This window comes from Populus alba, chromosome 4, assembly GCF_005239225.2.
Source record: "Populus alba chromosome 4, ASM523922v2, whole genome shotgun sequence".
Lineage (NCBI taxonomy): Eukaryota > Viridiplantae > Streptophyta > Magnoliopsida > Malpighiales > Salicaceae > Populus > Populus alba.
Window position 1 is genome coordinate 22,418,505 of NC_133287.1, and position 25,332 is coordinate 22,443,836.

Consider the following 25,332-nt stretch of genomic DNA (forward strand, 5'->3'; position numbering starts at 1 on the left):
CCGGGTTAAATCTTACAATTTATTTTGAAATCCAACATAAATCAGGTCCTGAATTGATGAGTCACCGAGTTGATCTACCAGACCGCGTAGGTTTAATATATACGGTCTCAACTCAAAGATTCCTATTTCCAAGTATTGAGATAAACAAAACACAAACTTAGAGGACCATTCTGCAATACAATAAAAGTTCCATCTCGCTCGTTGCCACCACACGGATTGTTCCTGATTTTAATTTCAAACTCAATTCAATAATCACACATCCGAAAAAAAAAAAGGCAAACACAAACGAACCGTCCCTTTCAAATTTCTAATAATTATTTTTGTTGCATCCCCAATTTTTTGAATCAAATCAAATCTCACTATCCAGATCCAATCTTAGGGTTTCTCGAGATCTCTACAAATCTTCTTTTGTTTCCTCGTTATTTCGAATTCTGTTCAAAATCTTTGAAATTAGTTATGGAGGCGATCGATGAATTGGCTCAGCTATCGGAATCTATGAGGCAAGCATCTGCCTTGCTCGCCGATGAAGATATCGATGAAACGACGTCGTCTTCTTCTCGACGCTCCTCCACTTTCCTCAATGTCGTTGCTCTCGGCAATGTCGTAAGTTCCTTGGATCGTTTGGATCTGTTTGTTTTTTAGGTTTGTGCAATTAAGGCCGCGTTTGGATTCCAATTAAGAAACAATGCCCGTGAATTTCAAAATCCGAAAGAAAGCTTGAGTATTGAGAATTTTGAAGCCTTTATTGCTAACGAGACGTGTTTTTGAACAGGGCGCCGGCAAATCTGCTGTTTTGAATAGTTTAATCGGACATCCTGTTTTGGTAAGCTTGTATTTGTGATGCGCTACTGATGATTTGGATGTTTATTCACCGCTGACAACAATTTTTTTTTCCGCAGCCAACTGGTGAAAATGGTGCTACTCGGGCTCCGATAAGCATCGAGCTAAGTAGGGATAGTTCTTTAAGCAGTAAATCGATTATTTTGCAAATTGACAGCAAAAATCAACAGGTTTCTGCGAGTAAGTCCCGGGATTGCTTTTTTTTTTTTGGCCAATTGGTGCTGGGTTTTAATGTCATTGAAGCATGCATCCAATGTTGCATCTGCTTCTTTGGATTTGTCTCTGATTATTGTTGGTTTCTGTATATGGGTGCATGATAGGTGCGCTTCGGCATTCTCTACAGGAAAGGCTAAGTAAAGGTTCCTCAGGCAGGAGTCGTGATGAAATATATCTGAAACTTCGTACCAGTACAGGTCGGCTCCTCTCTTAATGATTGTCTGCTCAGATTTTGTAGGAAATGATAGTAAAATGGTGTTATTTAATTTACATATGGCATTTCCTTTGATTTCTAGCAAATTTTATTCAGTTAAGTAGATAGCTTGACCTATCTTGAATTGATGAGGTCCTAGTACAGATTATTAATGCAAAGACACAAGGTCAACATTCACCCTTGTTGACAAATAATATATGTGCACTTTCCTTGCATAATCTTGTTTTTTTAATTAATTTCTTTTCTTTGATATGTTCAGCCCCACCATTGAAATTGATTGACTTGCCTGGGGTGGATCAAAGAATTGTAGATGACTCAATGGTGAGTGGTGTTATCTTGTTTTAGGTTGCAAATTTTTGCAGTAGGTACATGTGTGATTCTTTTATTTTTAGCTGGAGGCCTAGAGCCCAGATGGAAAACTCTATTCTCTGAGAAAATCAGGAAGCTGATCATTTCCGTTTATAAGATGCTGTACTTCAAAGGTTAAGCAATATTTTGCTGCTCATTCTGCTATACATAGTGTAAATTTTATCTTCTGGGAATGGATTTTTTCTATACTAATATTGTTATTGTTTTTGTGGGTCGCAGCTTGTGATACTCTGTTTTTGTATGGGTTGCACCTCTTGGTGCTCTTTAATGAAGTTTTATGCTTATTAAAAATAAAAGATGCCGTAGTTTGAAAAGTCTTTCTTATCTTTCCCTTCTTTTCTAAATCAATGCAGTTGGAAGGTTTATTAATAGCTTGTATTTTTTTGCTCCCCCAGATCAGTGAATATGTTCAGCACAATGATGCTATTCTGCTAGTTGTAATACCTGCTACTCAGGCACCAGAAATTTCTTCTTCTAGAGCCCTCAGAATCGCAAAGGAATATGATGCAGAGAGTGAGTCATTCTTAAGCTTGCATCCTATCTTTTTGCTGAAATTATTTGTAATTTTAAATTTCTGAAAACATATTATTATAGCTTAAGTATGTTTTGTGTTGCATTATAGGTACCAGAACAGTTGGTGTTATTAGTAAAATTGATCAAGCAGCTACAGAGTCAAAAGCTCTTGCAGCTGTTCAAGCTCTTCTTTTGAATCAGGGACCACCAAAAACATCTGATATTCCATGGGTTGCATTGATTGGTCAATCTGTTTCAATTGCTTCAGCCCAATCAGCAAGTGCACCTGAGAACTCTTTGGAAACTGCCTGGCGAGCTGAAAGTGAAAGTCTAAAATCCATATTGACTGGAGCCCCACCAAGCAAGCTTGGGAGAGTTGCTCTAGTGGATGCCCTTGCTGGTCAGATCCGTAGTCGCATGAAACTTAGGCTTCCTAATCTCCTTTCTGGGTATTGCTTCTTTTCTCCTGCTGCTGTTTGATCATTGTTTCTATTAACTTCCATGTTTTTTCAGAACTGTTGTATATATCTTCTGCTGTCTTGGCGTTGCTTCCTTCTTATTGGCATTTTCCCTCTTTTGGATAAGAATTAGGAAATTATTATCTACTGACATACAATTGCTGGATTAGGTCTGGTATTCTCCCGTATGATGACACTCTTTGTCCATTAGGTCTTTAATGCTGTTTATATGCTGACAAAAATACAGGCTTCAGGGGAAATCTCAAATAGTTCAGGATGAATTGGTGGGGCTTGGGGAGCAAATGGTTAGTTCTTCTGAAGGAACGAGAGCTTTAGCTTTGGAGCTCTGCCGTGAGTTTGAGGACAAATTTCTTCTGCATCTTATGGGTGGTGAAGTGAGTTGTTTCTTTTTGAAGCATCTTATGCATCATTTTCATTTCTAACTGCAAGAGAAACTAGTGAGAGTACTCCAGATGTTTACCTGAGTTAGGATTGTTATAGTTTTTATGAAAAGAAAAGGGGCTTCTGAATTGCTGTTATATTATTATGATTTGCTTTGGTCATCTAGACTGTCACTGTTTCTATGGTAGATACTATTTGATACTTGAATGTAATAATTTAAAAATATGGGAACTATATGTGCTAGAAAATTATAAAATCTCAAATGTCAGGAATTCTTCAAATTTAGAAGGAAATGTCTGAAATTCGAAAGATTACTTTCCGATGTGGTGTTTGCATCCTGATGGATGTTGTCCCTAAACCTCCCGGGCTTGTGTTCAAAGAATTTGAACCTTTGTGGCTGTTGAATGTGAATAGGGACTTTAAAGAAATGAAAGTTTATAAATTTAGCTGAGGATATATGTGCTGTACGTATTGAGTTATGGTATCTTTCTTATAAGCCAAAAATAATTCTACACTGCATGGTTCCAGGGTGTGCAAGTTATATATCAATTTGACTCCTAGTTCAGTGCAAGAGCATGACTGTACCCACAGTTAACTGTCCTGCACTTCTTTAGAGTAGGAGGACCATAATTGGCATTCAACTTGTATTGATTTTCTTTGTTGTTAGGGTTTCAAAACCATGTTCTGCTGTACAATCACTATAGTTTCAATAACCCAGCTTATTTACAGGGGAATGGTTGGAAAGTTGTTGCGAGTTTTGAGGGTAATTTTCCAAACAGAATCAAGCAGCTACCATTAGATAGGCATTTTGACATAAACAATGTCAAACGGGTATTACTTCTCTTCTAAATTGATTCTGTATCTCTTCCTTATTAGAAATGTTTCGAGGTGCTCTCAAATTATCTCCTTGATATCAGATTGTCCTAGAAGCCGATGGTTATCAACCATATCTTATATCTCCAGAGAAGGGGTTAAGGTCCTTAATAAAAGGTGTCCTTGAGCTGGCAAAGGAACCCTCAAAGCTATGTGTTGATGAGGTACAGTTCTTGTGTGCTCCTTTTGGTTATATTCCATCTATGGTTTCTTTTCAAGGAACCAAAATGTTTTACTTGAAATCAAAACTTGTTCAATCCAACAATTAAAAGAAGGGGGAAGTTGCTATTATAAATTGTTAACATGCATGCTCTTATGGGTCTGCCTGTAGCCGTGGTGTGTCAGTCACAGCCACAACTCTTTTGGTAAAATGCTTATATCTTTCCTCATTGCAATTTGCTGCATCATGGTATTCTGCATAACCAATCTGAATGCATCAGATCACAGAAACCAGGCATAAACAATCTGGGGCATCATAATGGTTTTCAAATTTTATCCCCAAGTAAAATTGTTGACATGCACTGTATGGTACTTTATAAACTGCAGGCATTTATCGGTCATTGACCTTTTTCACTATCATTTTTTTTCCTTAGCAATGCCATCTTTTTTTCTTTTTGATTTAATATTCTGCATGCCCACATTCTAGGCAAAACTTTTTTAGGGAAGAAAATATTTCTAAATTTTGATGATTTAATCTGCTCTTTTGTTGGTATTGCTTAATCCAAATCTGTTTTTCAATGGGTGTTTGTATAGTTTTTCCTGCTACCTGTTAAATTAACTTCAGTTACTTTTATCTGGGTGGCTGCATAATAGGTGCATCGCGTACTAGTGGATATAGTATCTTCTGCTGCAAATGCTACTCCTGGTCTTGGAAGGTATCCTCCTTTCAAGAGAGAGGTACTGCAGCCTTTCTGCTATTTTTGTATACTTTCTGTATGATATTTCATTGTCTAGAATCTTAGATCATGTTCTTAAAATTTTATCAAACAGGTTGTTGCCATTGCAAGTTCTGCACTTGATGGGTTTAAAAATGAAGCTAAGAAAATGGTAGTTGCCCTAGTTGATATGGAGCGTGCATTTGTTCCACCTCAACACTTCATCCGATTGGTGCAGAGGCGGTATGCTTTAAAATTTAAATGTAGATAAAAGCTTTTTTTTTTGGAATTATTATTGTTATTGTTAGCAAAAATTGCTTTTGAAAGTTTAACCCTGATAGGTAAGTATATAATGGTTTGTGTCTGTTCTGGCATTTGTATTTGTTGTCCTTTTCTGGTTAAGCTTCTAATTTATCATGTTTGGCTTATGTTTGTCAGTTTTAGTGTTAGTTGTTGCTGCAATGTGAAACTTTAAATTGTTTTTCTTCTAATGTTGTAATAAAAATTGATACCTTTCCATGTAATTGGTTATAGGTTCTTTAGTAACTCACTGTATTTGTTACTGATATGATGTGTCAACTAGACTGTGATCAAACCTGCCTCTCTAATCCAATTGGAAGAATAGACCATATTTGATTATTGGTTAATCAGATTAAAAATTTTAAGGGGATGAATTTTCTCCAGAAGTTCCAAGCAAGAAAGAATCATATGCTGTGATATATTACACATTGAACTTTCCATCCTTTATCAAATGCTTGTCAGCATATAAAAGAAATACAGGAAATAGAATAAATTACAGTGGCAAGGGAAGCTCTTTATATGCTTAAATTGAAGCTTTATGTTAACATATGTGAAAGTAGGTTTTATATAAATTTTTTTCCATAATTTGTGTGAATGCACTTTTCTTCCGAAATGATATACTGTTTTAGTTGTTAAAGTTTGCTTTTGTTGATATGTGGCTGTTTATGGATTTTCTGTCTATTCTAATCCTTCATTGCATAATTCTTAACCAGAATGGACAGGCAGCGCCGTGAGGATGAGCTAAAGAACAAATCTTCAAAAAAGACAGTTGATGCAGAGCAGTCTATTTTAAACAGGGCGAGTTATTTACTTTCTTGAAATTTAGTTGGTGTTGCATCCATACACACTTCACACAGAAAAGCCTTTATGAGTTTTTCTCATTACATATGCTAATTATCTTCAATGCATCTCATAGGCAACCAGCCCCCAGACAGGTGTTCAACAATCTGGAGGAAGCTTGAAATCAATGAAAGATAAATCCAATCAGCAGGATAAAGATGCACAAGAGGGATCTGCCTTGAAAACTGCTGGGCCTGGTGGTGAGATAACAGCAGGTGTGTGCACCAACTTATTCACACCGATTGTCTTGTCTAAACAATATTGAAAAATCAATATTGGATCTGTAACATGCTGGAGTTTGCATGCATGTATATAGTCTGTGTAACATGTGTATGAAGTATGCTGTAATAGTCCTTCAGAAATTACTGTGGACCTATATTCTGGAACATCCTGAAAATGATATTTTGGCCTAAAAAGGGCAGGGAATACTATTTTTAAAAAACTTAGGCTCCGTTTGTTTACAGGAAAGTGAATTCCTTTTGGAAAGTGAATTCCGGGGAAAGTGAATTCCTGGAAAGTGAATTCCGGAAAAGTATTTTCCGATGTTTGGTAGTGTTATGGAAAATGAACTGGACTTTCCAGTGTTTGTTGTATTATGGAAAATGAACATGATCACTTACAATAAAAAAAAATGAAAATCTAAAATGTATAATGATGATTTTTTTTTTTATTATATTCTATATTCATACATAGATTATTTTATAAATATAACTATATATATCATATCATATTATAGAGAAATAAGCTTGTGAAATTTTTTTTACTATTCCATGAAACTATTTATAATTCCATTACGTACGAAATACATCTGACAAAACCTATAGTTTTAATAATATTTTTAGCATGTAATAAAATTGGATAAAATATTAAGGTATAAAATTCACTCTAAACTATTTTTTTTAAATATTAAAAAAATAGCACACTGTAAAAAAAAAAATCCCACATGCAAGTAAACAGTGCAAGAAAAATTGTTCACTATTTTTCAATGAACTGCACTATTCATTGAACAGTGCAATTAACATGAACAGTTGCTTTTCACCTCTGGCCACTATCGGAAAGTGTTTTCCTTTCTTTAACGGAAGGAAAACACTTTCCTTTCTCAATGTTATTAATTTTAAGTTGACCGGAAACCACTTTCCTTTGACCACTTTCCTTTGTTGCTGCCAAACACAGGAAAAGCAGGAAAGTGAATTCCGGGAATTCACTTTCCTGCAATCAAACACAGCCTTAGTTCCCTTTTTCTCTTTCCTTTCCTTAGTTTTTCTTTTTGGTTGGGGTAGGGGTGATGGATGTGCAGCTTTTTATTTGTTTTGTTAGTGGCTGCCAATGTTTTCTGCTTTCTGTCTTTACTTGATTGTACCTGCAGCTTTGGTTCCAAAGACTAACACTGGATACCCAATAAAGAAAAGAAGATTGATGCCAGATCCTTGTGGAAGTACTTTTATATGTTCTTGACTTTGTTGCTTGTCATTGATATTACTCTGGAATGCAGGGTTTTTGTTGAAGAAAAGTGGAAAAACTAATGGCTGGAGCAAGCGTTGGTTTGTTTTGAATGAAAAAAGTGGCAAGGTTAGTGTATAGAGTTTTGGCCAGCTTAAAGTGATTGTATGATATTTAATTTTCTGTGCACTGAAGTTGACATCATCCTTCACCAAAGAGGGCATTGCCTTCATTCTCTAACTCCTGTAAATGTAGCAAATTTGCTTAAGTGTGGTCATGTACCACATTAACATATCTATTATTTAGGAGCATCATGTCCAGCTTGAGAAAAGTATGCTTGAGATGAACTTGGCGCTTAAAATGTCAAGTAAAAAAAATGCTATCTAGTTTCAATAAGGTTATTGTACAGTGATTCTCATCTTTTACATTGTATAGTGAAGCCATTTGAATTTTTCAATTGTTATTTGGTGCCTTCGGTAAATGTTGTCACCCATTCAGGAATTGGGTCTTGCATAATGTTTACGGCCCCCTTCATTAGTCCTTGAATTTGATCATTCGTTTTTCTACCACTACCACTCATTTGTTTGTAAGTTTACTTTCTTTTACGGCGGGCTTATATTATTTAACTTTTGTTGCAGCTTGGTTACACCAAAAAGCAAGAAGAAAGACACTTCCGTGGGGTTATTACTTTGGAGGTAAGGAACTCCCCAGGAGAGGGGAATTTCAATTGATAATAAAAAGCATAAATCATAATGCTAAGTACTTTATGTTATTGAAGTAAGCTGAAACTAAAATTGATGTGGGATCTGTACATATAAAAATTTGTTATTAGGATGATGCTTGGTGAGGATTGACAGTCCTCTCTTGTCACATCCTAATTTGTTTAAGAAACTTGGATGACACAAGATATCTACAGAAATGTGTAAATAGTTACAGCCATGTACATCATAAGCTTCAAATTATTTGCAATTTTGTTTTAAATATAAAAGGCTGGGCATGAAATGGGAATCTATTTCTAATGTCAAAGTGATTGGCTTTTGTATAATATAAAAGGAAGACTCGAATTTGAAGAAGATTTGAGCACAGTTGTAATCAATCAAGCCTGCATAAGTAACTCTGAAAGGGTTTTCTCAAAACGAAGTTTGAAAGAAAATAATGCAGCCGTAATAATTCAATCCACTAGGTTAAAATATGGATTCATTTGACTTGAAAAAAAAAAAAAACAGAAACTTTACAGGCATGTCCTACAGAAGAGCAAAAGTTTGATAAAATATAGGATTTCTGAGGTAAAAATCTGACCGAAAAAAACAGAGAGGGAGATAGAGAGGCTTATGCAGGTGATGGAAGGCAAGTTTTGTAAATAAGATGGAAAAACAACTCCTATGGACATCAGGTGGTATTTCTTTCTGACATAATAAGTTAAAAATAGAAGTTCTATGATGCAAGTTTTCAGGTTGTCCTGCCAGTATAAGTTCTGAAATTCTTGATGGGACAAGTGAATGTATTATCTAGTGTACTGCTTTTGCCCTAATAATTTCAAAGTGACCAAGCTTGAAATCAATGCTAATTTTCATTTTTTCTTCTCTTAATGCTTATTGATTTACCCTAATCTTTGGATGTGACAATCAGGAATGCAATATTGAAGAAGTTTCTGAAGAAGAAGAAACCCCATCAAAAAGTTCCAAGGATAAAAAGGCAAATGGACCAAGTTCTGAGAAAGGACCTAGTCTTGTGTTCAAAATAACTAGTAGAGTTCAATATAAGACTGTCTTGAAAGGTATATTTAACTTGCCTCTCTATCTTGTTTGCTTTCACCCTCCCCTGAAAAAAAATACACACTCACAAAAATGCTGATTAATGATCCCTTTTTTTTTTTTCCAGCTCACAGTGCTGTTGTATTAAAAGCTGAGAGCGTGGCTGATAAAGTTGAGTGGCTAAACAAGTTGAGAAATGTCATCCAATCTAAAGGAGGCCAAGCGATTGGTGAATCTGGGCCTCCCATGCGTCATAGCATGTCTGATGGTTCCCTAGTGAGTTATCCAGTGATGTTTATTGTTCTTTCTCACCTCTCTTTTTTTTGTCTGGGGTGACTGGATGCCATTATTACATACCTTTGCTGCAATTTGTGATTGTTGGAATTTTTTATTTTTTTGTGCCTAGTATTTTAGTTCTTAAGAAACAGAATATTAGCACCCCTAAAGTCGAAGTAGTTGGGACTGTTTCTTGGAACTATTCTAATTTGCTACCCTTTAGGATACAATTGCTAGAAGACCTGCTGACCCTGAAGAAGAGCTCCGGTGGATGTCACAAGAAGTACGCGGCTATGTTGAAGCTGTTCTTAACAGCCTTGGTGCCAATGTCCCAAAAGTATTTCTTTTTCTTGAATGCCAATCGTCATATTATTTTTAATTGTTGATATAATTTTTTGAAATATTTATCATTTTGTTCTTGTTGAGCAGGCAGTTGTTCTTTGCCAAGTAGAGAAAGCCAAAGAAGACATGCTTAATCAATTATATAGCTCTATCAGGTCAGTGTACTGTTACTTGCTTTTGTAATGTATGGATATCTTCTTCGTTATGCCCTGTGAGTTGCAAACCTTTTGAGTGCATTATATATATTCTTAATGGAAGTTGGTGTGCTGCACATGGCACCGAATACCATCTCAAGTACATTTGAGATTTCTAATTTCTTTCTTTATTTGTGTTGCCAATTTCTCTCTCAATAAAGGCTTACTTGTTACTCATTTTTTGGTGGCTAGTGCACAAAGCACAGCAAGGATTGAGGAGCTGCTCCAGGAGGACCAGAATGCAAAGAGGAGGAGAGAACGCTATCAGAAACAATCCTCTCTTCTTTCAAATCTCACTAGGAAACTTAGCATCCATGATAATCGAGCAGCTGCTGCTTCCAACTGGTCTGATGGTGGGGGTGGTGCAGGTAATGGTGGCTACAAACAGTACAGTTCACCTTTATGTTGATGTTTGCTTATGCAGACATTTCTTAGCTTGCATGTTCATAATAATAGAACCAGTAGCATCAGTATTTCCTTTTCATGGTAATTTCATGAAGCTGATTTATAATATGTTGTCTGCATAATTTTTGTATTTTACTCTTGATGGCGGTGACTGCTGAATCTAGTTTCATGAAACCTGCTTATCCTAAATGTGGATAGTGTCGGTTGAAACGGTTGACTTTCTCCCGATGACTGTTTAATTTTCACAGATGTTGCATGTATTCATTGAAAGAGAATCGTTTGCCACTTGTGCTATGTTTTCAGATATTTGATCTCTTTAATGTACTTTGTAATGTTAAATCATGCAGAAAGCAGCCCAAGAACAAATGGACCATCATCAGGAGAAGACTGGAGAAATGCATTTGATGCGGCAGCCAATGGACCTGCTGACAGTTTTGGTGGCCCATCGAGGTCTCACAGCCGACGAAACAGTGATCCAGCTCAGAATGGTGATGTAAACTCAAACAGCAGTCGCCGCACACCCACTCGAATGCCACCCGTGCCACCACAGTCTGGTTCATCCTATAGGTACTAGATAAAAGCCTGTTTCAAATTCATTATTCATGCATTATTATTGGGTGGCCGCATGCTCTGCTGCTCCCACTCAAGCCGGACAGAACATTTTCTGAAGCTCACATCATGTTAGTAGATTTGTAAAAGTGGAATAGGCGTGTAGATATATATTGCAGTTGCAAGTTCTTGATTTTGAGATGTATACCTACACTAAAATTTTCCATTTTACCTTTCCAAGTTCGGCTGCCGGGGTGAGGCGATCTGTTTTACATATATATTTTTGAATCTGATTCTACAAATTGACGACTGTATTTGTTGTTTTGAATCTGACTAGAAAAGTAATTCTTTCTCATGGTCTGTGCTGCAATGGAGAAGTAAATGCTTGAATTTGACTATTCCCCCCTCCCCCATCATCATTATTTGCTATATCTGTGATTTTTAAAGATTTAGTCTTTGTAATTGTAGTACAATATGCTTTTGAAAATTGTTGTTTTATTTGAAAATCTATCAAAATGAATTTTTCTTAAATATTTTTAAAATTTTTAATATCAACATATTAAAATCATTAGAAAACACTAAAAATAATTTTAATTTGATTTTTTTTTTTGTACTTCACATTTTTAGAAAGCATCTAATATACAATCTTATAACCTGCTTATGTATTTTTGTACGTTTCAAATCAAGGTTGAAATGAAAAGCAGCTTAAATGATGCTTTTAATTTTGAAGCACAATTTGAAATGCAAGAGGAAAGAAAAACACGTAGACAAACACTCTTAGGGTTCTAAACAAAAAGCAAAATAGAAAATGTTCGTGGGTGAATCAGTTTTCTCTCACTTTGGTCGTGGAGTGTCGCACACTGTATATGGTATGTTTATTTTTCCTTCTTTTCATTAAATATTAGTTTAAATGCTCGCATTCAACTTGCATTATGAAGTCGAGAACCTCATATCTTTTTGAATAGAAACAATGGTCATCCATGGTCAAAGAATACCAATTTGAAATGAAATTTCTTTACAATCTATTTTTTTAAAGTGGAATGGAATTTTGCTGCTGCTGTTGGTGCAAAGCTTAACCATGGTTTAGCAGATGAGATGACAACACACTTAACCATGGTTTTGACCAAACCCTCGATGTGTTAATTTCCTGTGATTATATACAAACCCTTAAAGGTTGGGAGCAGAAAAGTGCAGAAAATATATTTACAGAGATTATGGAAACAAGTAGCAGGATATCCTAGTTTTTCAACATCAATGCATTTTGATTCTATTTTAAGCCCTCCTTAAGGGGACCAGAATCGTGAATTAGTTTCATAACAAGCTTAACCTGCAAAAAAGAAGAAGAAAAGGTTAATCAGAGAAATGCAATGAACTTACTGAAAGCTTATCTATACTAATGGCAAACAGGCAATAAATTGTTAATGGAACACCATGGGCAATTCCATTTACTATGAAATTTCAGAGATCAACACCATCTAGAGGTCTCAAGTCATTAAATGCATTTCAATCTTGTATTATCCCCTGGAGGATAAAAATCTTTCAGGGATGATGGAGAGCCGGATCAGATGTTTCTTTCACTTGTATCAACAGAAGAGACAACATTCCCAAATAAGCAAGGAAAGATGCTGGTTTCAAATTCTCTGTAAGAAAGGATAGAGATTTCTTATATTATTATTATTGTGTATCTAAATGAATATGATTGCCCTTGATCTCATCGGCATCTCATATACGTATAAGATGGAGTTTTGGATCACAGATATCAATGGAATTCAGATCATATGCCTCACACTAGCCATCATAAAGGAAGAAAAACCCTAAGTTGTACTGGTGCACGTGCTAAGTGGTGAAAGAAAGGAGCTTCAACTCAGGATATTACCATTATAAAAAGCTATGCACGAGACCATACCTGAGTTGATTCCCGCACTAGAAATTCCTCTATAGCTTTCCTGAAAGCTTCATCAATGAGGTAATGGCAGCTATAAGTTAACACAGGCAGGTAACCACGCTGAATTTTATGCTCACCCTGAGCTCCTGCTTCTACTGTGTTCAAGTTAAGTTCAATGGCCGCCTCTATTGCCTGCATGTGATAACCGAGTGTGGATAAATACTCGTGTCGCTAATGACTGCTGCAAATGATGCTCTATAGACTACAGCGATGCCGTGGAAGCTCCAGAAGATGACTTCTGTCAGTGTCTGTGTCACTGCAACTGCTTACATGCAATGACACTGGCTATCCTTGGCCAGGAATATCACAGCGAAAGATGGAGCGAGGATTCCCCAAAAATAATTTGGTCCCCACAGCTTATTATTAAGAAATGCAGAAGATCAACAAAGTCAACAGACTTGGTTGCATAGCCCACATAAAATTAAAGAACAGGGTCCATAGTTAAGTTTATCGTGCTTAAAACTTGTGATTACTGTTGTATTCAACATGGCATCATTAACAGAGCTCTATTATAATGTACAAAGTAAGCAGAGGGTTGATAATGCAGTTCGAAAATGAAAAATGAAAAACTTCAAGAAATCAGATCAAAACCTGGTAATAGCATGCTTCAAAATGCAAGCTTGGATAGTAGGCTTTTGGATGACATCCCCATAGACGTCCAAATAGAGTATCTCCACCAATAATGTTAAGAGCTCCTGCAACAAGCTCATCCCCTTCTTCAGCAACAACAAGCAGCACCTGATCTCCCATCTTTGACCCCATGGTGTGAAAAAAATCCCTCGTGAGATAAGGAGTACCCCACCTATGGAAAAACAAAACCATATTAACAAGGTGGCTATTCAAGCATCTGATATGATTTGACTAAATTCTATGATGATGTGAAGTAAGAACTAATTGTTTGTAGTTATCTACAGCAACAAAATTTTGGTGGAAAGAAGAGAAAAAAAGGTTTCAATGATGAGATCAAACTTGTTATCAGTCGTGTTCCTGTAGAAGCTATAGAAGGTATCCCAATGCCTAGCCTGCCAAGACATGAACAAAATACTACGGTAAGAAATCCTTCTTTTTTACTCTAGAAAGGGAGTGGAAAATCAACAATCAAATTCAAGTAGCCATAACAATGCATAAGCTATAATTTTCTGAAAGAAGACCTAATTACAGAGCGTTTAAAACTCAAAGCTATGCATTCATTATTCATGAGTGATGGAAGACCTAATCTTGGATGGATGTCATCTTTGGCACCATTCAAGCTAGATAACAACAGCAGAACTAGAAGTAGATATTTAATGAATAGGAAAAGCTCAAGGAACTTGAGAAGCTTGGTCATGTTCATTTTGTAACCCATTTTGTCTTTCATTTATTCATGTGAAGGTATATTTAGCTGCTCCATTTATATGCCTATTCCATTTTTTAACCAGGCGTAGGCATGCTCAATTAACATATAGTTTAATTAATCTTTCTGCTTTGATCATAGAGCTTATTCCCTTTGTATTCTTTTTATATAGATATTCAGAAAGTGGCTCCTGTAGGGCACTTTTGTTTTCCATACATAAAATTGAATCTTATCAATGCATGTCAGTTCAATGTGATTTTAATTAATCTGTACTTTAAATTCATATCTTCCAAGATTCGATTCATTTGATAATATTTCTACAAATCTAACAAATATCAAGAGGCACCACTAATGTAACAGAGACATTATATTCAATGCTTATGCAATGATAAAAATGTCAAATGACAAGTTGCTTTGCTATACATTATGAACTCCATATGAAGAAAATCAATCACGTTGAAACAAGATTCTAGCATGTTTAAGACCATATGATATGCAAAACAATAAAAAGAAAAATAGAATCTACAGACTAAAAAATTACGTGATAACATATATTCATCACTAGCAGGTACAATTACTAAATACCTTTATTTCATAGCCCCGAAGACGTTTCATACTCAAGTTTTGAGTAGAAACCTGCATTAAGAAAGTTTTGTCAGACAGCATCGTCAAAATAAATGTTACTACCTGATTACGGAAACACTCAGGACCTAAACCTAAATTACACCAAGGAAACAGAGCAAACAGAGTCCAAATCATATGTAAATGGGAAAGAATAATCAACTAGGACAAGATTCTCAAGACCTAACAAATCATGTTCAATGTTGATACTACGCTTTTTGAAAGTAGGCAATGCATTGTGTCTCCCGCTGAAAGATCAATAACTATCATCATATTGAGAGAGTGCAGAGGAAAATGCCATAACATATAACTACAGATCATTGATCATGATGAGTTTCACAAAAAAAAAAAAAACATTAGAAGTCAGCCCCAATTTGGTCAATTTTGCTTCCATGAGTTTTACAAGGTCTATGAAATGTACAGCATGAACGAGAAAGATGTCGCAAATGCATTCTCTCTTCTCTGCTATTTTGTTACCTATTTCTCTTATTGAGCAAAAAATCAGGCAGGTGGTTCAGTCCAATGCCGTATATGTGTCAGATATGGATTTCCTCCAATATATTAACATTATCTGATTCAAATGCTGGATTTTCCTGAGATTTTCTATGATTTGAGATGCAAACTTTAAGGAAAAAAAAAGTTTCATCCTCTGTCAAGATATGTGCAACAAATAACCATGACCAAAATTCCATGTAGTGTAACTTAACTGACAATAGCATATGTTGATCCTTTTAGATCACAACAAAGAATCCAAATGTAAGACCAATAAGAAAACTTTCAAGTTCTTAATAATAAACTAGCATGCCTCATCATGCAATGGTGCAAGCATTGTGTACTTCCTATAGCACTCAGATCAACAGACATAGGCTATACAAGCCAATGTAAAGAGGCACAATTCAAACTCATTTGAGTGAGCGTGATGGGATCTAAGGAAGAAAAGGAGATGAACCTTTTTGCGCTCTTGACGAATATTTTTTCTTTTACTTTGCTTCATATCCATCAAGAATTCATCAAAACTGCAGCAATGTAAGGAAATTCTAAACAAAATTTTATCCGTATATAAACAAGAAAAACAAATTAGATCTAGCATTGGGTGAAAAACAAATTAGATCTAGCATTAGGTCAAGATGAAGTGGCTGGTGATTGATTCTGCTGAGAGGGAAAAAAAAGCACTTCAAGGACTTGCTATATAAAATCACACATGATATTTAGAGCAAGATGAGTTCATGCAGTCAGAGACTATGAGATCTCAAATCTGACAGGTATTTCTAACAGAGGAACTTAATTAACTAGCGCATACTCACTGGTGCTGTTTAAGTATTCATGAGCCATGGGTTTATGAAAAACATGAAGAGCCTTAGCTGTCAATTTGTAAAAATGTAGGCTTAATTTCAAGTAAAGGAAATTTGGTGGGACTGTGAGGAGGCTGGGAACAAGTTGTCATAATTAGATTTATAATATTACCTGACAAAAGTTTAAGCTAACTGACATAGGTTTAAGTTATTGATTTCCTTTTTCTTTCTGTTGTGAATAAAAGGCCCTTGGAAAGGGGATGTATTACCGTATAAGTTCACATAAAAAGACCAGGGAAACTAAAGGCACCACCATCAAAGGTAAGATAGATAGATCAGGCTTTACTCTGATGGAGATTTATAGCAAACAGAAAATGTAGAGATATTCTCGCTTAATATGGAACTTATGTGCAGATGACAGTGTAGCATAATTGACTAAAACAAAAGGTTGTCATAGTCATAATAAATTGTAAGAGAGGCGTGTGTTAAACAAGCCATAGATTTCTTGACATTATTAATGGCATATTGCACAGCATAATCTCAGACACGCTCTATGAACTGCAGTGCAGGAAGGCAACAAGTTTCCGGACACTGTTGAGAAAACCATGACTTGTCTTCCCAGATCAACTTTACAATGATTGCTTGGTAGCGGGGCTTTTCCTTTGATGCAATTCATAATTAGATATTGCATCATAATTGTATAAATTCTAAAATTATCAACTGCAAACTTACCTTAAAAGAGAGTGCAAGGAACTTTGACTGGACTCGAACTTTAAATGACCAAAATAATTCACTTTACAAGGTACCTTATGAAACACTCACTTTTTATAGTTACGATTTTTCCAGTGATACTGCATTCCAATCCTCTGCAGAAATCCCTTTTCCTTCAGCATGTGCCACTCTTTTTCAGTGGGGAAGGTGATGTGCAGTGATGAGACCTGGGACTATGAAAAGAAATAAAGGCAATCAGGAAATTAATTCCAGGTTCTGTGGAAAGTGAATGGTCTTCAGAAGTCCTTTGCTAGTGATCCAAACATCTTAGACTGGACAGTTCTTCTGATAAAAAAAAGGTAACAATCACAAGTGCATCTAAGAGTGACAGATTCCTAGAAACTGAATTAAACTAATAATAATATGTAGGAAGTTGTGAACAAATGGACAGATCTTATAAAGTTAAAGTCAATCACGAAATGAGATTCAACCAGAATGATTGATATTAACACTCTTCAAAATCTTTTCAAACCCATGCTAAGCATTGCTTGTGAAAGTGTCTCTGCATTTGAAAATGCAGAGACAGATCACAAACAAACACAGAATCTCTCACCACCTCCACCAAGGAAATTTTCTCTTTTCTCAAGTTGATTGCCTCCTCTCATTTTTCTTCTCCGGCCTTCTATCAACAAATGCAAGCTTATTTAGATAAGCTCCAAGTCACAACCAACCCCATCCTCTCTCTCTCTCTCTCAAATTAAAAAAAAAAAAAAAGGAAAGAAAGAAAGAAAGCAGGTGGCAAAAAGAGTTCAAAGTATTGTATTCTTCCACTCAAAACTGAGAAAAGATCATTTTTCATGATTGTAAAAATTTCAGCTACCAGTTTTGTGCAATAGTCTATCATGCTTGATCTCTGAGAAAAGATCATTTTTCACAATTGTGAAAATTTCAGCTACAGTTTTGTACAATAGTCTATTATGCTTTATCACACGAAAAAACAATATTCAGTGGATAGTTAAGGTTGCATGATTATTGATTCCTTTTTTCCTAACTACAATTTAGTATAATTGAAAACTAATTTGCAGCTGTAGAAGATTTTGGTGATCAGAGAATGACAATAACACCAATTCTCCTACTGAATGATTTCATCAAGGCCATGGTTTAACCAAACTACCACAATTATAAAGCAATATTTTTCGAACACATCCTGCTATAGATCCATAATAAAGTTCCCACCTTCTAGAAACATCAGTCTACCTGAAACAATCCAATCAAATTGGAACAGGAGAGTTGATGCCAATGACACGGATGAACAGTGAAAATCACTCAGTCTTATGGCTGGTTTCTGGATTTATAAACCACCATCAGGTTTACATGAAAGAGCCATTTACAGATAAAATACATTCTTGAACAGTATTTTAGAAATGAAACATAGAGTTGATTGTGAAATGGAAACAATAACTCCGCTCACTTAACCATCTTACAGAAATACATTTGGACACATTCCTTGAAAATAAAACCCCCATTAATCACTTGAGTTAAAAAATTATTTAGATGGAGTTAAAAGAATAAAATTGAGAAAGAATCCATGAGAAACCAGAAATATTTTCTCGTGACCTTGCATGTAATGGAAAAGGGAATAAAAACATGCATGAAAGCAGCAGTATTAATATATCAATTTAATGCCACACCTTGGCTGCCAGATCCTTCAGCGCAGAAACTAGAACATCAAAAAGTTGATCTCTGAAGGGGGTATTGCGGACCAGAATCCTTGGACCAGTTACTGGAGTGAAAGGCACACAACACTGAAACTTTGGATAATACCTTGATCCAAAACCATAGTAGGCATCAGCCCAAGAATGGTCAAAAACAAATTCGCCATAGGAATGGCTGCACATCCAAGTAAAAGAGATGAAACAACAGCTAACCAATAGAAGTGTTTAAAATTGAATTGTTAAAAGGATTGTGGAACAAGGTAGATGAGAATTGGCAGTATGGGCAGGATAGAAGATGCAGACCTTTTAAGATAGAGTGGAACAACACCCAAAACATTATCTGATTCATCCTTAGCAACAATGTGGCTAGGCATCCATCCAGTATCCTGGAGTTGATTCAAAAAGAAAATTAACACAGCAGCGGAACATTCAAGCTTAATTTTATTATTCTAGTAGTTTACTACCCATGTCACACAATATCCAAAAGGAGATAAATTTCTTAACCAAGATGTTAAAGTATTTCAGTTTCATTATCATCTGGTCCAACACTAAGGAAGACCAGACATAAATTAAACTCACATCCAAGATGAGACCAGCAGTCCCTGACTCAAGAAAAAAGTAAGATGGCAACTCTTTCTAATAAGCAAATCCAATGTGGTGAGGAAGGACAATTTTGGTGGCCCTTTGATCAGTGCTGTCCTTCACGATTCCAAGGTGAGTTTCAGCTCGAAATGAAATTTTCAGTATTTCAAGCAGGAATTTCAACTGCTATAACATAGCTCACAAGAGATCTGTTGTTTGGGAATATTTTGTAATTGAAAAGGAATTTACACCACATAAAAAGGAAATCAGTCAAAGCAATATATCCACGACCAACAATTTATGTTAAATTGGAAATGACGAAGCAAAACAGACTCATTTTTCAGGGCTAACTGAAAGACAGCCAATTATATTACTCTTAAGTGATGTCCAAGTGAGACCTATGCTGATTTAATGACAGAACTTGGAGAAGCTTAGAGTGAAGCAATGATTCTCAACCTTAACTGCCGAGCGTGACTCTTCCAAGCTTGAAAGAAAACCATGGCTAAGAAATGGATTAAACTTGTCAGGGCCAGTAGCATCCAAATTGCAGGCATCCCATTCATGCGACGATACTTCTGAGATTGAAGAAATGATGGAAAGTGAAATCCTCTTAGGTGTTATTTGTTTTTCCAAACCACCCCTGAATTTAAAACCAACAAGATTGCAATTAGCTGCTAACACAAGAAGGAAAAAGATTCCAAATTCTGTGGGACCATCAAATATAACCTCCAGGCCTGACCCTGTTAGAATGGAATCTTGTAGTGAAACTGAAACATCCAATTCTTTTGGCTGCACAGACTTCTTCGATCCCCAAAACAGTGCACTGATTTTAGATTCCTGAACTGCAGTCCCCGCAACCTGTCTGGATGATGATTTTGCCTGCAATTACAAGAATCAGATGCATATGTTCTCATCATCATCTCTTTGCACATCCCCAGTAACAAATGATAGCAGCCTAAGACAAAAGTAGAAACAGACAGTAGTTGATGTGCACAAACATATTCAACCAAGACATAGAATACAAGCTTTAACCAGACAACTTAGATTCCGAGTAAAATTTCATTAAAGGTAATGCATGACTTCAAGACCATCTTCCATACTATGAAAAAACACGAAACATGGATCATCATGTACACTTTTTGAAGACAAAAACAAATCAGTTAGCTTACAAATGACCTGAAATGTCAAGAGAGAAAAGTAAAAAACACGAGAAGAAGAAGAAGAAGAAGAAGACTTACAAGGTAAGATGGGAAGTGGCCCAGAAATGGCGAAGGCTTGCAGTAGTAGCTCATTACTACTGCTGCCATGGCCACAAAATTCTTGGCTCTCTCTCTTTACGAAACCCGGAAAAAATAGAGAGATGGAGAGAGAAAAAAATAGTAATAACTTCATCCACGTTGCCAGTTACAGCGCCATATGTTCTTTTAGATTCATCAATTCTTCCACTTTCATCCTTGTTGTTTCCAATTTCTCAATACCATTCCTGTTTTTTAAAAAAAAAAAAAAAAAAGTACATACTTATAAGAGCCGATTCAAGTCCCAGTCACATTTATACCTAGTTGATTTATTATTATTTTTTACTAAATTAATGTTGTCTTGTTTTTTTAATAAAACATGTTATTTTGTTTTATAAAACAAAAAATTCAAACAATATTGTTTTGATAAAAAAAAAAAAAAAATTTGATTCAAAAAACCCAACTCCAATCAATTTGTGGGTTAGCAGTGCTAAAATAATATATTTTGTTTTGTTTCATTTATTAAGAGTAAAATAATATTTTTATTTTTTTATATTTAATCCTTCTTATATTTAGATTAATATTTAAAAAAATAAAAAATTCTAACCTTTTTTTTTTTTTTTGTTTAATTTGAATCGTTTAACAGAGGGTCACCAGGTTAACCTCTCCATAGGCTAAATTTTGTAACTACACGAAAAACTCCTTTCGCGTAAAAATACAAGTATAGTCTAGTCCTTAGATTTTGTAATTTTGCAAGCTATACACGGGAGTAAGATTAGTAGAAATCAAGGAAAGTAGACGCGTAGAAGGAAGGCTAAAATCTTCTTCCAGCAAGTCTAGCACAGGTTTGGTGTCTTTAACCCTTATTGTGGGACTCGAACACAGAATTCTTCATGTTTGTTACCCAATATATTTATATTAACTGTGAGCAGATTAATTAAGAACTGTTTTAGTTTGATATCTTGAGTTTTCCCTTCAATGATCATGAGTCAAATTCTCTCGTAACCACAAAAAACTTATATAATCATTAATTTAAGAACATATAAAATTAATTAAAATATATATTAGCTAATTCAGACATCTACATTAATTAAAATAACAAAAAATAAAAAAGAGAACTGTTTTGGTTAGTACATTTTACAGCACCTTTGTAGAACTAATTCTATGGTTGTGTCTATAGCATATAATGTGATGGTCTCGAGGTTTACACCTTATGCATCAATGCAGTCTATAAGAGTTTAAAAGTAAGAAGATTTCAGCTGGGGGGGAATTATTTTATACAATGTTGACATTCGAAGCAACCAATGATTTTATACAGGAACAAGATTGGCAAGAAGACCACTTTTTAATTCTAACATCAGAATCGTGCAACCAAAACTTCCATGCAAGTGCAAGAAAAAAATGTTACTTTCTTTAGCCGGACAAGAACAAATTCTTGACAAATCTTTCAACATTGAGAAAAGCTAAAACATGCTGAAGAGCATAAACAGATTTCATTCAAACTCTCATGCCAATATATGCATCATGCCCGTGAAAAAATCTCATCGGTTCTCGATGCCTCGTCAGTTCTAGGTAAACATCCGATGTCCTGAGAAAAACTCTCCCGTTCCATCCATGAAAGTAACCAACTGTTGCAGGTCAGTGATTAGTTTATATTCGGAGGCTGATTAGCCAGAATTGAAATAAGAAAAGGATAAATATTATCATTGCCATTGACCTGATGACATGACTACAAACCAATTTCAACACTGAGGGGATAAAATATCCCTGATTGAGAGGCCAGGGGTTTCCAATGTAACAAACAAGTGCCCTGAGTGCTGATTAGGAACTTGTATCACACAGTGAGAGATGCACCATTATCTGCTTCTGTTAGATTGAGTATCATTGTGGCTGCTTTTTGGGCCCTGATAATCATGGACAAAGGGTAAGCCGGTTAAGTGACAAACAGGATGGTCCCTGGGATATTCATAACAAAGAAAGGGAGCAAATATAACAAGTAAGGTTGGTGCATGCGAGACAGTTGCGTACATCAATTCAATACATCACCCTGCTTGCCATGAGTTTGTGACTAAGCACGAAAATCAATATATTTTTATGGTTGCAGATAAACAAGAAATATGCCTGTTTATTCTGTTCCTTCTTCAAATCTCCTGTTCTTTTTGTCTGTGCACGTATGAGAATCAAACATTACCAAAATCTGGCGCACAAGACTGTGGTAAGAGGATTGTCTTTTCATCTTTTGACTATCAGTGTCTACCAGAGCATTTTGTGCCAAATTAAATCAATAAATAATACATCCTGAACATAGTTTTATGTTATACAGTGACAAAATAAGATTTGAAAAATCAACATGCAAGTTAACTTAACCAGGATATTGAGCATCTTCGCCTGTTACAGGATTGCTTCAACAACTTTCATAAGAGATTCCTACTTCTATTGTTTTAATATATACACTTTCCTTTTCTTTCTTTCTTTCTTTCTTTGTTTTTTTTTTTTTTTTGCAATTGTTATGTATTCTGATTTTGAACTGGCAAATCTTGCACTCGTTCACTACAATTTGAGCATTAGATTAAATTATTCAATCACACAAAAATAAAAATTTCAAGACACTTGTGTTATGCCAAGTTGATTCACTACTAATTTACTTAATGAAACCTTCACTTCAGATGCTCAACATGTCCTTAGCTACATCTCCTATGCTATGTTTTCTATTTCTTGGTAGCACATGTGTTTGAACATAAGGAAGACTATATCCATGCAAAATAATTATGAGAAGAAACTTGACAGGAACAAAAGACTGAGTTTTGATACCATTTCAACTATTACTGTATTGGCCTTTCAAACCAGTTCTCAAAATTTTAATATAACTTCTTGCAAGATATATGTAAAGGACAAGATAACACATTTAATTTCACTACATTACCAACAGAAACAGAAACAAGTTTTTCCTATAAAATTGATATAAATATACAACTCATAGAACTCATGCACAAATTCATAGAGCCATTAATTATGCTAAACTTTATTCAGCAAAGGGCAAAGATGATCTTATAGGGAGTAAACTAGATACCATGTATCAGGATCCTGGTACAGAGAAGCTGAAGTGCCAAAGCATGATGTGAGCATGTCAGTATGTATCACACCAGGATTAAGAGCAACAATTGCCATTCCTTCTGGCAACTCCTTCGCCACTGATCTACTTAAACCCTCCACAGCCCATTTAGATGCACAATAAGGTGCAACCTGTCAAAGATAAAACTGGTCAAAAACTAAAAAAGTGCAGTTTAGAAGAAGACCATAAGGCCACTTTGAAACAGAGACTTCACAAAAAATAAATAAATAAATAAGAAACCCCACAATCCCAATACCAATAAATCAATGCAAGCAGATAACTACAATACATGGAATAAGCCAAACTATATCACTTTTCCAAGGGTAGGTTTGCTTTAGCTCCCAACACTAAATTTATGTTTTGGATCTTCCCTTCATTAAAATTTGTTTGCTCTAAGATACCTTAACATCGAAGTTTTGATTAAATATAACAAGATGGTTCCTTTTCAATTCTCAAATATATCAAAAGGTCTACAATTTTTCAAAACATGTAAGATTTTTCTGCCATTATTTCCTGAACTTTTCTCCTTTAATTCTTAAGGACTTAATCTCATCTCAGTATTTCATGGTAAAATCTAGTCTTAGGTTGTCAAGGACATATGCCGTTACTGTCCAAAAACAAATAAAATCTTAAAATTCATTAGCCTCCTAATTGATATAAGTTAACTATAAGGGAACATGAACAGTGCAAATCAGCCACAAGAAAAAAACAAAAGAAGTAATCTTTTTGCGAATTTACTTGCTTTCTACTCACTTACCAGCGCGGCGCCAGACCTTCCCCATCCAGAGGACATGTTAACAATAATCCCTTGCTTGTTTGGTATCATAAGAGGGATGAAATGGCGCAACATATTGGCTATCCCTTTCACATTTGTATCAATAACACTATCAAATTCTTCTTCACTGACCTCCCAAATCTTCTTGTTTTGGTTAATTGTACCCGCATTGTTCACTACATACCCAGCAAACAATACCCGGCCGAATCAATTTTACTACAAATCCTATACAAAAATAAATAAATAAAACTTTTAAAAATTAATTAACTAATCTTACCTATGATATCAGGAACGCCTTTCTTCTCAACAACAACACGCGCAAGCTCTTCAACACTGCTGTTTGATTTCTGCGACCAAACTTAATTAATAATTGATTGATTTAGAAAATAAATAATAAAAGATAAGAGATGATAGTATAGTACCACGTCGGCGTCGAGGAGGAGGTGCTTATCGGAGGAGAATTGAGACTGGAGAGAATTGAGATTGTCCTGGGAACGGGAGCAGCCGATAACAATGTGACCTCTCTTGTCTAATTCTAGGGCTAATGCTCTCCCTAGACCTTTCCCAACTCCTGTTATCATCACCTTCTTGCTGCCTCCTCCTGCTGCTGCTGCTGCAGCGGTTGCCGCCGCTCTGCTCACTGTCCCAAGCGCCGTAGTTGTTGGAACCGTCATCCTGCTCTGAAATTGCTCTGTTAGTACTGTTACAGGTAAAGAATAAGATATGATGCGATAGTTGGGTGCAAATTGCAGAGCTAAACCACGTGTCTTGTGGTGGGGGTTGTTTTGTCTTTTGCTGTATGATGTGGAGTGTTCTGGACTCTGGATTTTGTGTTTGCAAGTTGCAACAGTGCCAGCTTGAAAAGAAAAAAAAAACATTTCGAAGTTTTTTTTTTTTTCATAGTTGTTATGTATTATTATTAAAATATATTTTTAAGTAAAATATAATTTTTAAAAGTATATCACGTATCAAGGGTCATGGTTTTAAAACTTGATCAGAAATTAATTTAAGATAAAATTTAGATTATGGGTAGTCAATTTGTATCAACTTCAATAAAAAAAAAAAAATCAACAAGTTAATAATCATGTTTTGATAAAATTATAAGATTAAATGAGGTTTTTTAATAGATGAATCAAGTTTTTTTTATTTTA

At 35.4% G+C, this 25,332-nt stretch overlaps 3 protein-coding genes across 8 annotated transcripts; 1 reads left to right on the forward strand and 2 right to left on the reverse strand.

Moving 5' to 3' along the window:
- Positions 1 to 241: 241 nt before the first annotated feature.
- LOC118031109 (dynamin-2A) lies at positions 242 to 11,215 on the forward strand. Of its 2 annotated transcripts, XM_035035407.2 has the most exons (22): positions 242 to 603; positions 773 to 823; positions 900 to 1,020; positions 1,161 to 1,253; positions 1,530 to 1,591; positions 2,035 to 2,152; positions 2,262 to 2,601; positions 2,858 to 3,005; positions 3,742 to 3,843; positions 3,930 to 4,049; positions 4,699 to 4,782; positions 4,876 to 5,003; positions 5,774 to 5,858; positions 5,977 to 6,115; positions 7,393 to 7,469; positions 7,979 to 8,035; positions 8,970 to 9,117; positions 9,222 to 9,370; positions 9,594 to 9,707; positions 9,800 to 9,867; positions 10,099 to 10,274; positions 10,659 to 11,215. In XM_035035407.2, exons 1-22 carry the CDS (start codon positions 457 to 459, stop codon positions 10,883 to 10,885), a joined length of 2,754 nt encoding a protein of 917 aa, XP_034891298.1. In that variant the 5' UTR covers positions 242 to 456; the 3' UTR covers positions 10,886 to 11,215. The 2 variants fall into 2 exon arrangements, with proteins under 2 accessions (XP_034891298.1, XP_073264836.1); XM_073408735.1 differs by lacking the exons at positions 242 to 603; positions 773 to 823; positions 900 to 1,020; positions 1,161 to 1,253; positions 1,530 to 1,591 and adding an exon at positions 1,727 to 1,752.
- A 762-nt stretch (positions 11,216 to 11,977) lies between these two features.
- Positions 11,978 to 20,463, reverse strand: LOC118031108 (uncharacterized). 3 transcript variants are annotated; one of them, XM_073408737.1, is made up of 12 exons: positions 20,298 to 20,463; positions 19,799 to 19,938; positions 19,516 to 19,699; positions 18,781 to 18,863; positions 18,454 to 18,586; positions 16,874 to 16,995; positions 15,709 to 15,775; positions 14,724 to 14,774; positions 13,775 to 13,827; positions 13,397 to 13,607; positions 12,767 to 12,937; positions 11,978 to 12,187 (listed from the first exon to the last, which is right to left on the reverse strand). In XM_073408737.1, the coding sequence occupies exons 1-12, from the start codon at positions 20,364 to 20,366 to the stop codon at positions 12,128 to 12,130; spliced, it is 1,344 nt and encodes a 447-aa protein (XP_073264838.1). In that variant the 5' UTR covers positions 20,367 to 20,463; the 3' UTR covers positions 11,978 to 12,127. The 3 variants fall into 3 exon arrangements, with proteins under 3 accessions (XP_073264838.1, XP_034891295.1, XP_073264837.1); XM_035035404.2 differs by having other exon boundaries at positions 18,454 to 18,652; positions 20,298 to 20,462; XM_073408736.1 differs by lacking the exon at positions 11,978 to 12,187 and adding an exon at positions 12,366 to 12,500 and having other exon boundaries at positions 18,454 to 18,652; positions 20,298 to 20,462.
- A 1,220-nt stretch (positions 20,464 to 21,683) lies between these two features.
- LOC118031107 (NADPH-dependent pterin aldehyde reductase) lies at positions 21,684 to 24,963 on the reverse strand. Of its 3 annotated transcripts, none has more exons than XR_004684463.2 (6): positions 24,604 to 24,963; positions 24,459 to 24,528; positions 24,164 to 24,357; positions 23,365 to 23,537; positions 22,032 to 22,198; positions 21,684 to 21,922 (listed from the first exon to the last, which is right to left on the reverse strand). XR_004684463.2 is itself a non-coding variant. In XM_035035403.2 (5 exons), exons 1-5 carry the CDS (start codon positions 24,853 to 24,855, stop codon positions 22,129 to 22,131), a joined length of 759 nt encoding a protein of 252 aa, XP_034891294.1. In that variant the 5' UTR covers positions 24,856 to 24,963; the 3' UTR covers positions 21,684 to 22,128. The 3 variants fall into 3 exon arrangements, 1 of the variants encoding a protein (XP_034891294.1); XR_004684462.2 differs by having other exon boundaries at positions 22,012 to 22,198; XM_035035403.2 differs by having other exon boundaries at positions 21,684 to 22,198.
- Between the last annotated feature and the right edge of the window lie 369 nt (positions 24,964 to 25,332).

Coding starts and splice junctions, on each gene's coding strand:
- LOC118031109 (XM_035035407.2), top strand. CDS start 457: ATGGAGGCGATCGATGAATTGGCTCAGCTATCGGAATCTATGAGGCAA. Junction 5,004..5,773: donor ATCCGATTGGTGCAGAGGCG/GTATGCTTTAAA, acceptor ATTCTTAACCAG/AATGGACAGGCAGCGCCGTG. Junction 6,116..7,392: donor TGGTGGTGAGATAACAGCAG/GTGTGTGCACCA, acceptor TCTGGAATGCAG/GGTTTTTGTTGAAGAAAAGT.
- LOC118031107 (XM_035035403.2), bottom strand. CDS start 24,855: ATGACGGTTCCAACAACTACGGCGCTTGGGACAGTGAGCAGAGCGGCG. Junction 24,358..24,458: donor AGGCGTTCCTGATATCATAG/GTAAGATTAGTT, acceptor CTGGGTATGTAG/TGAACAATGCGGGTACAATT. Junction 23,538..24,163: donor GAAGGTCTGGCGCCGCGCTG/GTAAGTGAGTAG, acceptor TATCTTTGACAG/GTTGCACCTTATTGTGCATC.
- LOC118031108 (XM_035035404.2), bottom strand. CDS start 20,366: ATGGCAGCAGTAGTAATGAGCTACTACTGCAAGCCTTCGCCATTTCTG. Junction 18,864..19,515: donor AGTCACGCTCGGCAGTTAAG/GTTGAGAATCAT, acceptor AATCAACTCCAG/GATACTGGATGGATGCCTAG. Junction 18,653..18,780: donor GTTCCACTCTATCTTAAAAG/GTCTGCATCTTC, acceptor TTGGATGTGCAG/CCATTCCTATGGCGAATTTG.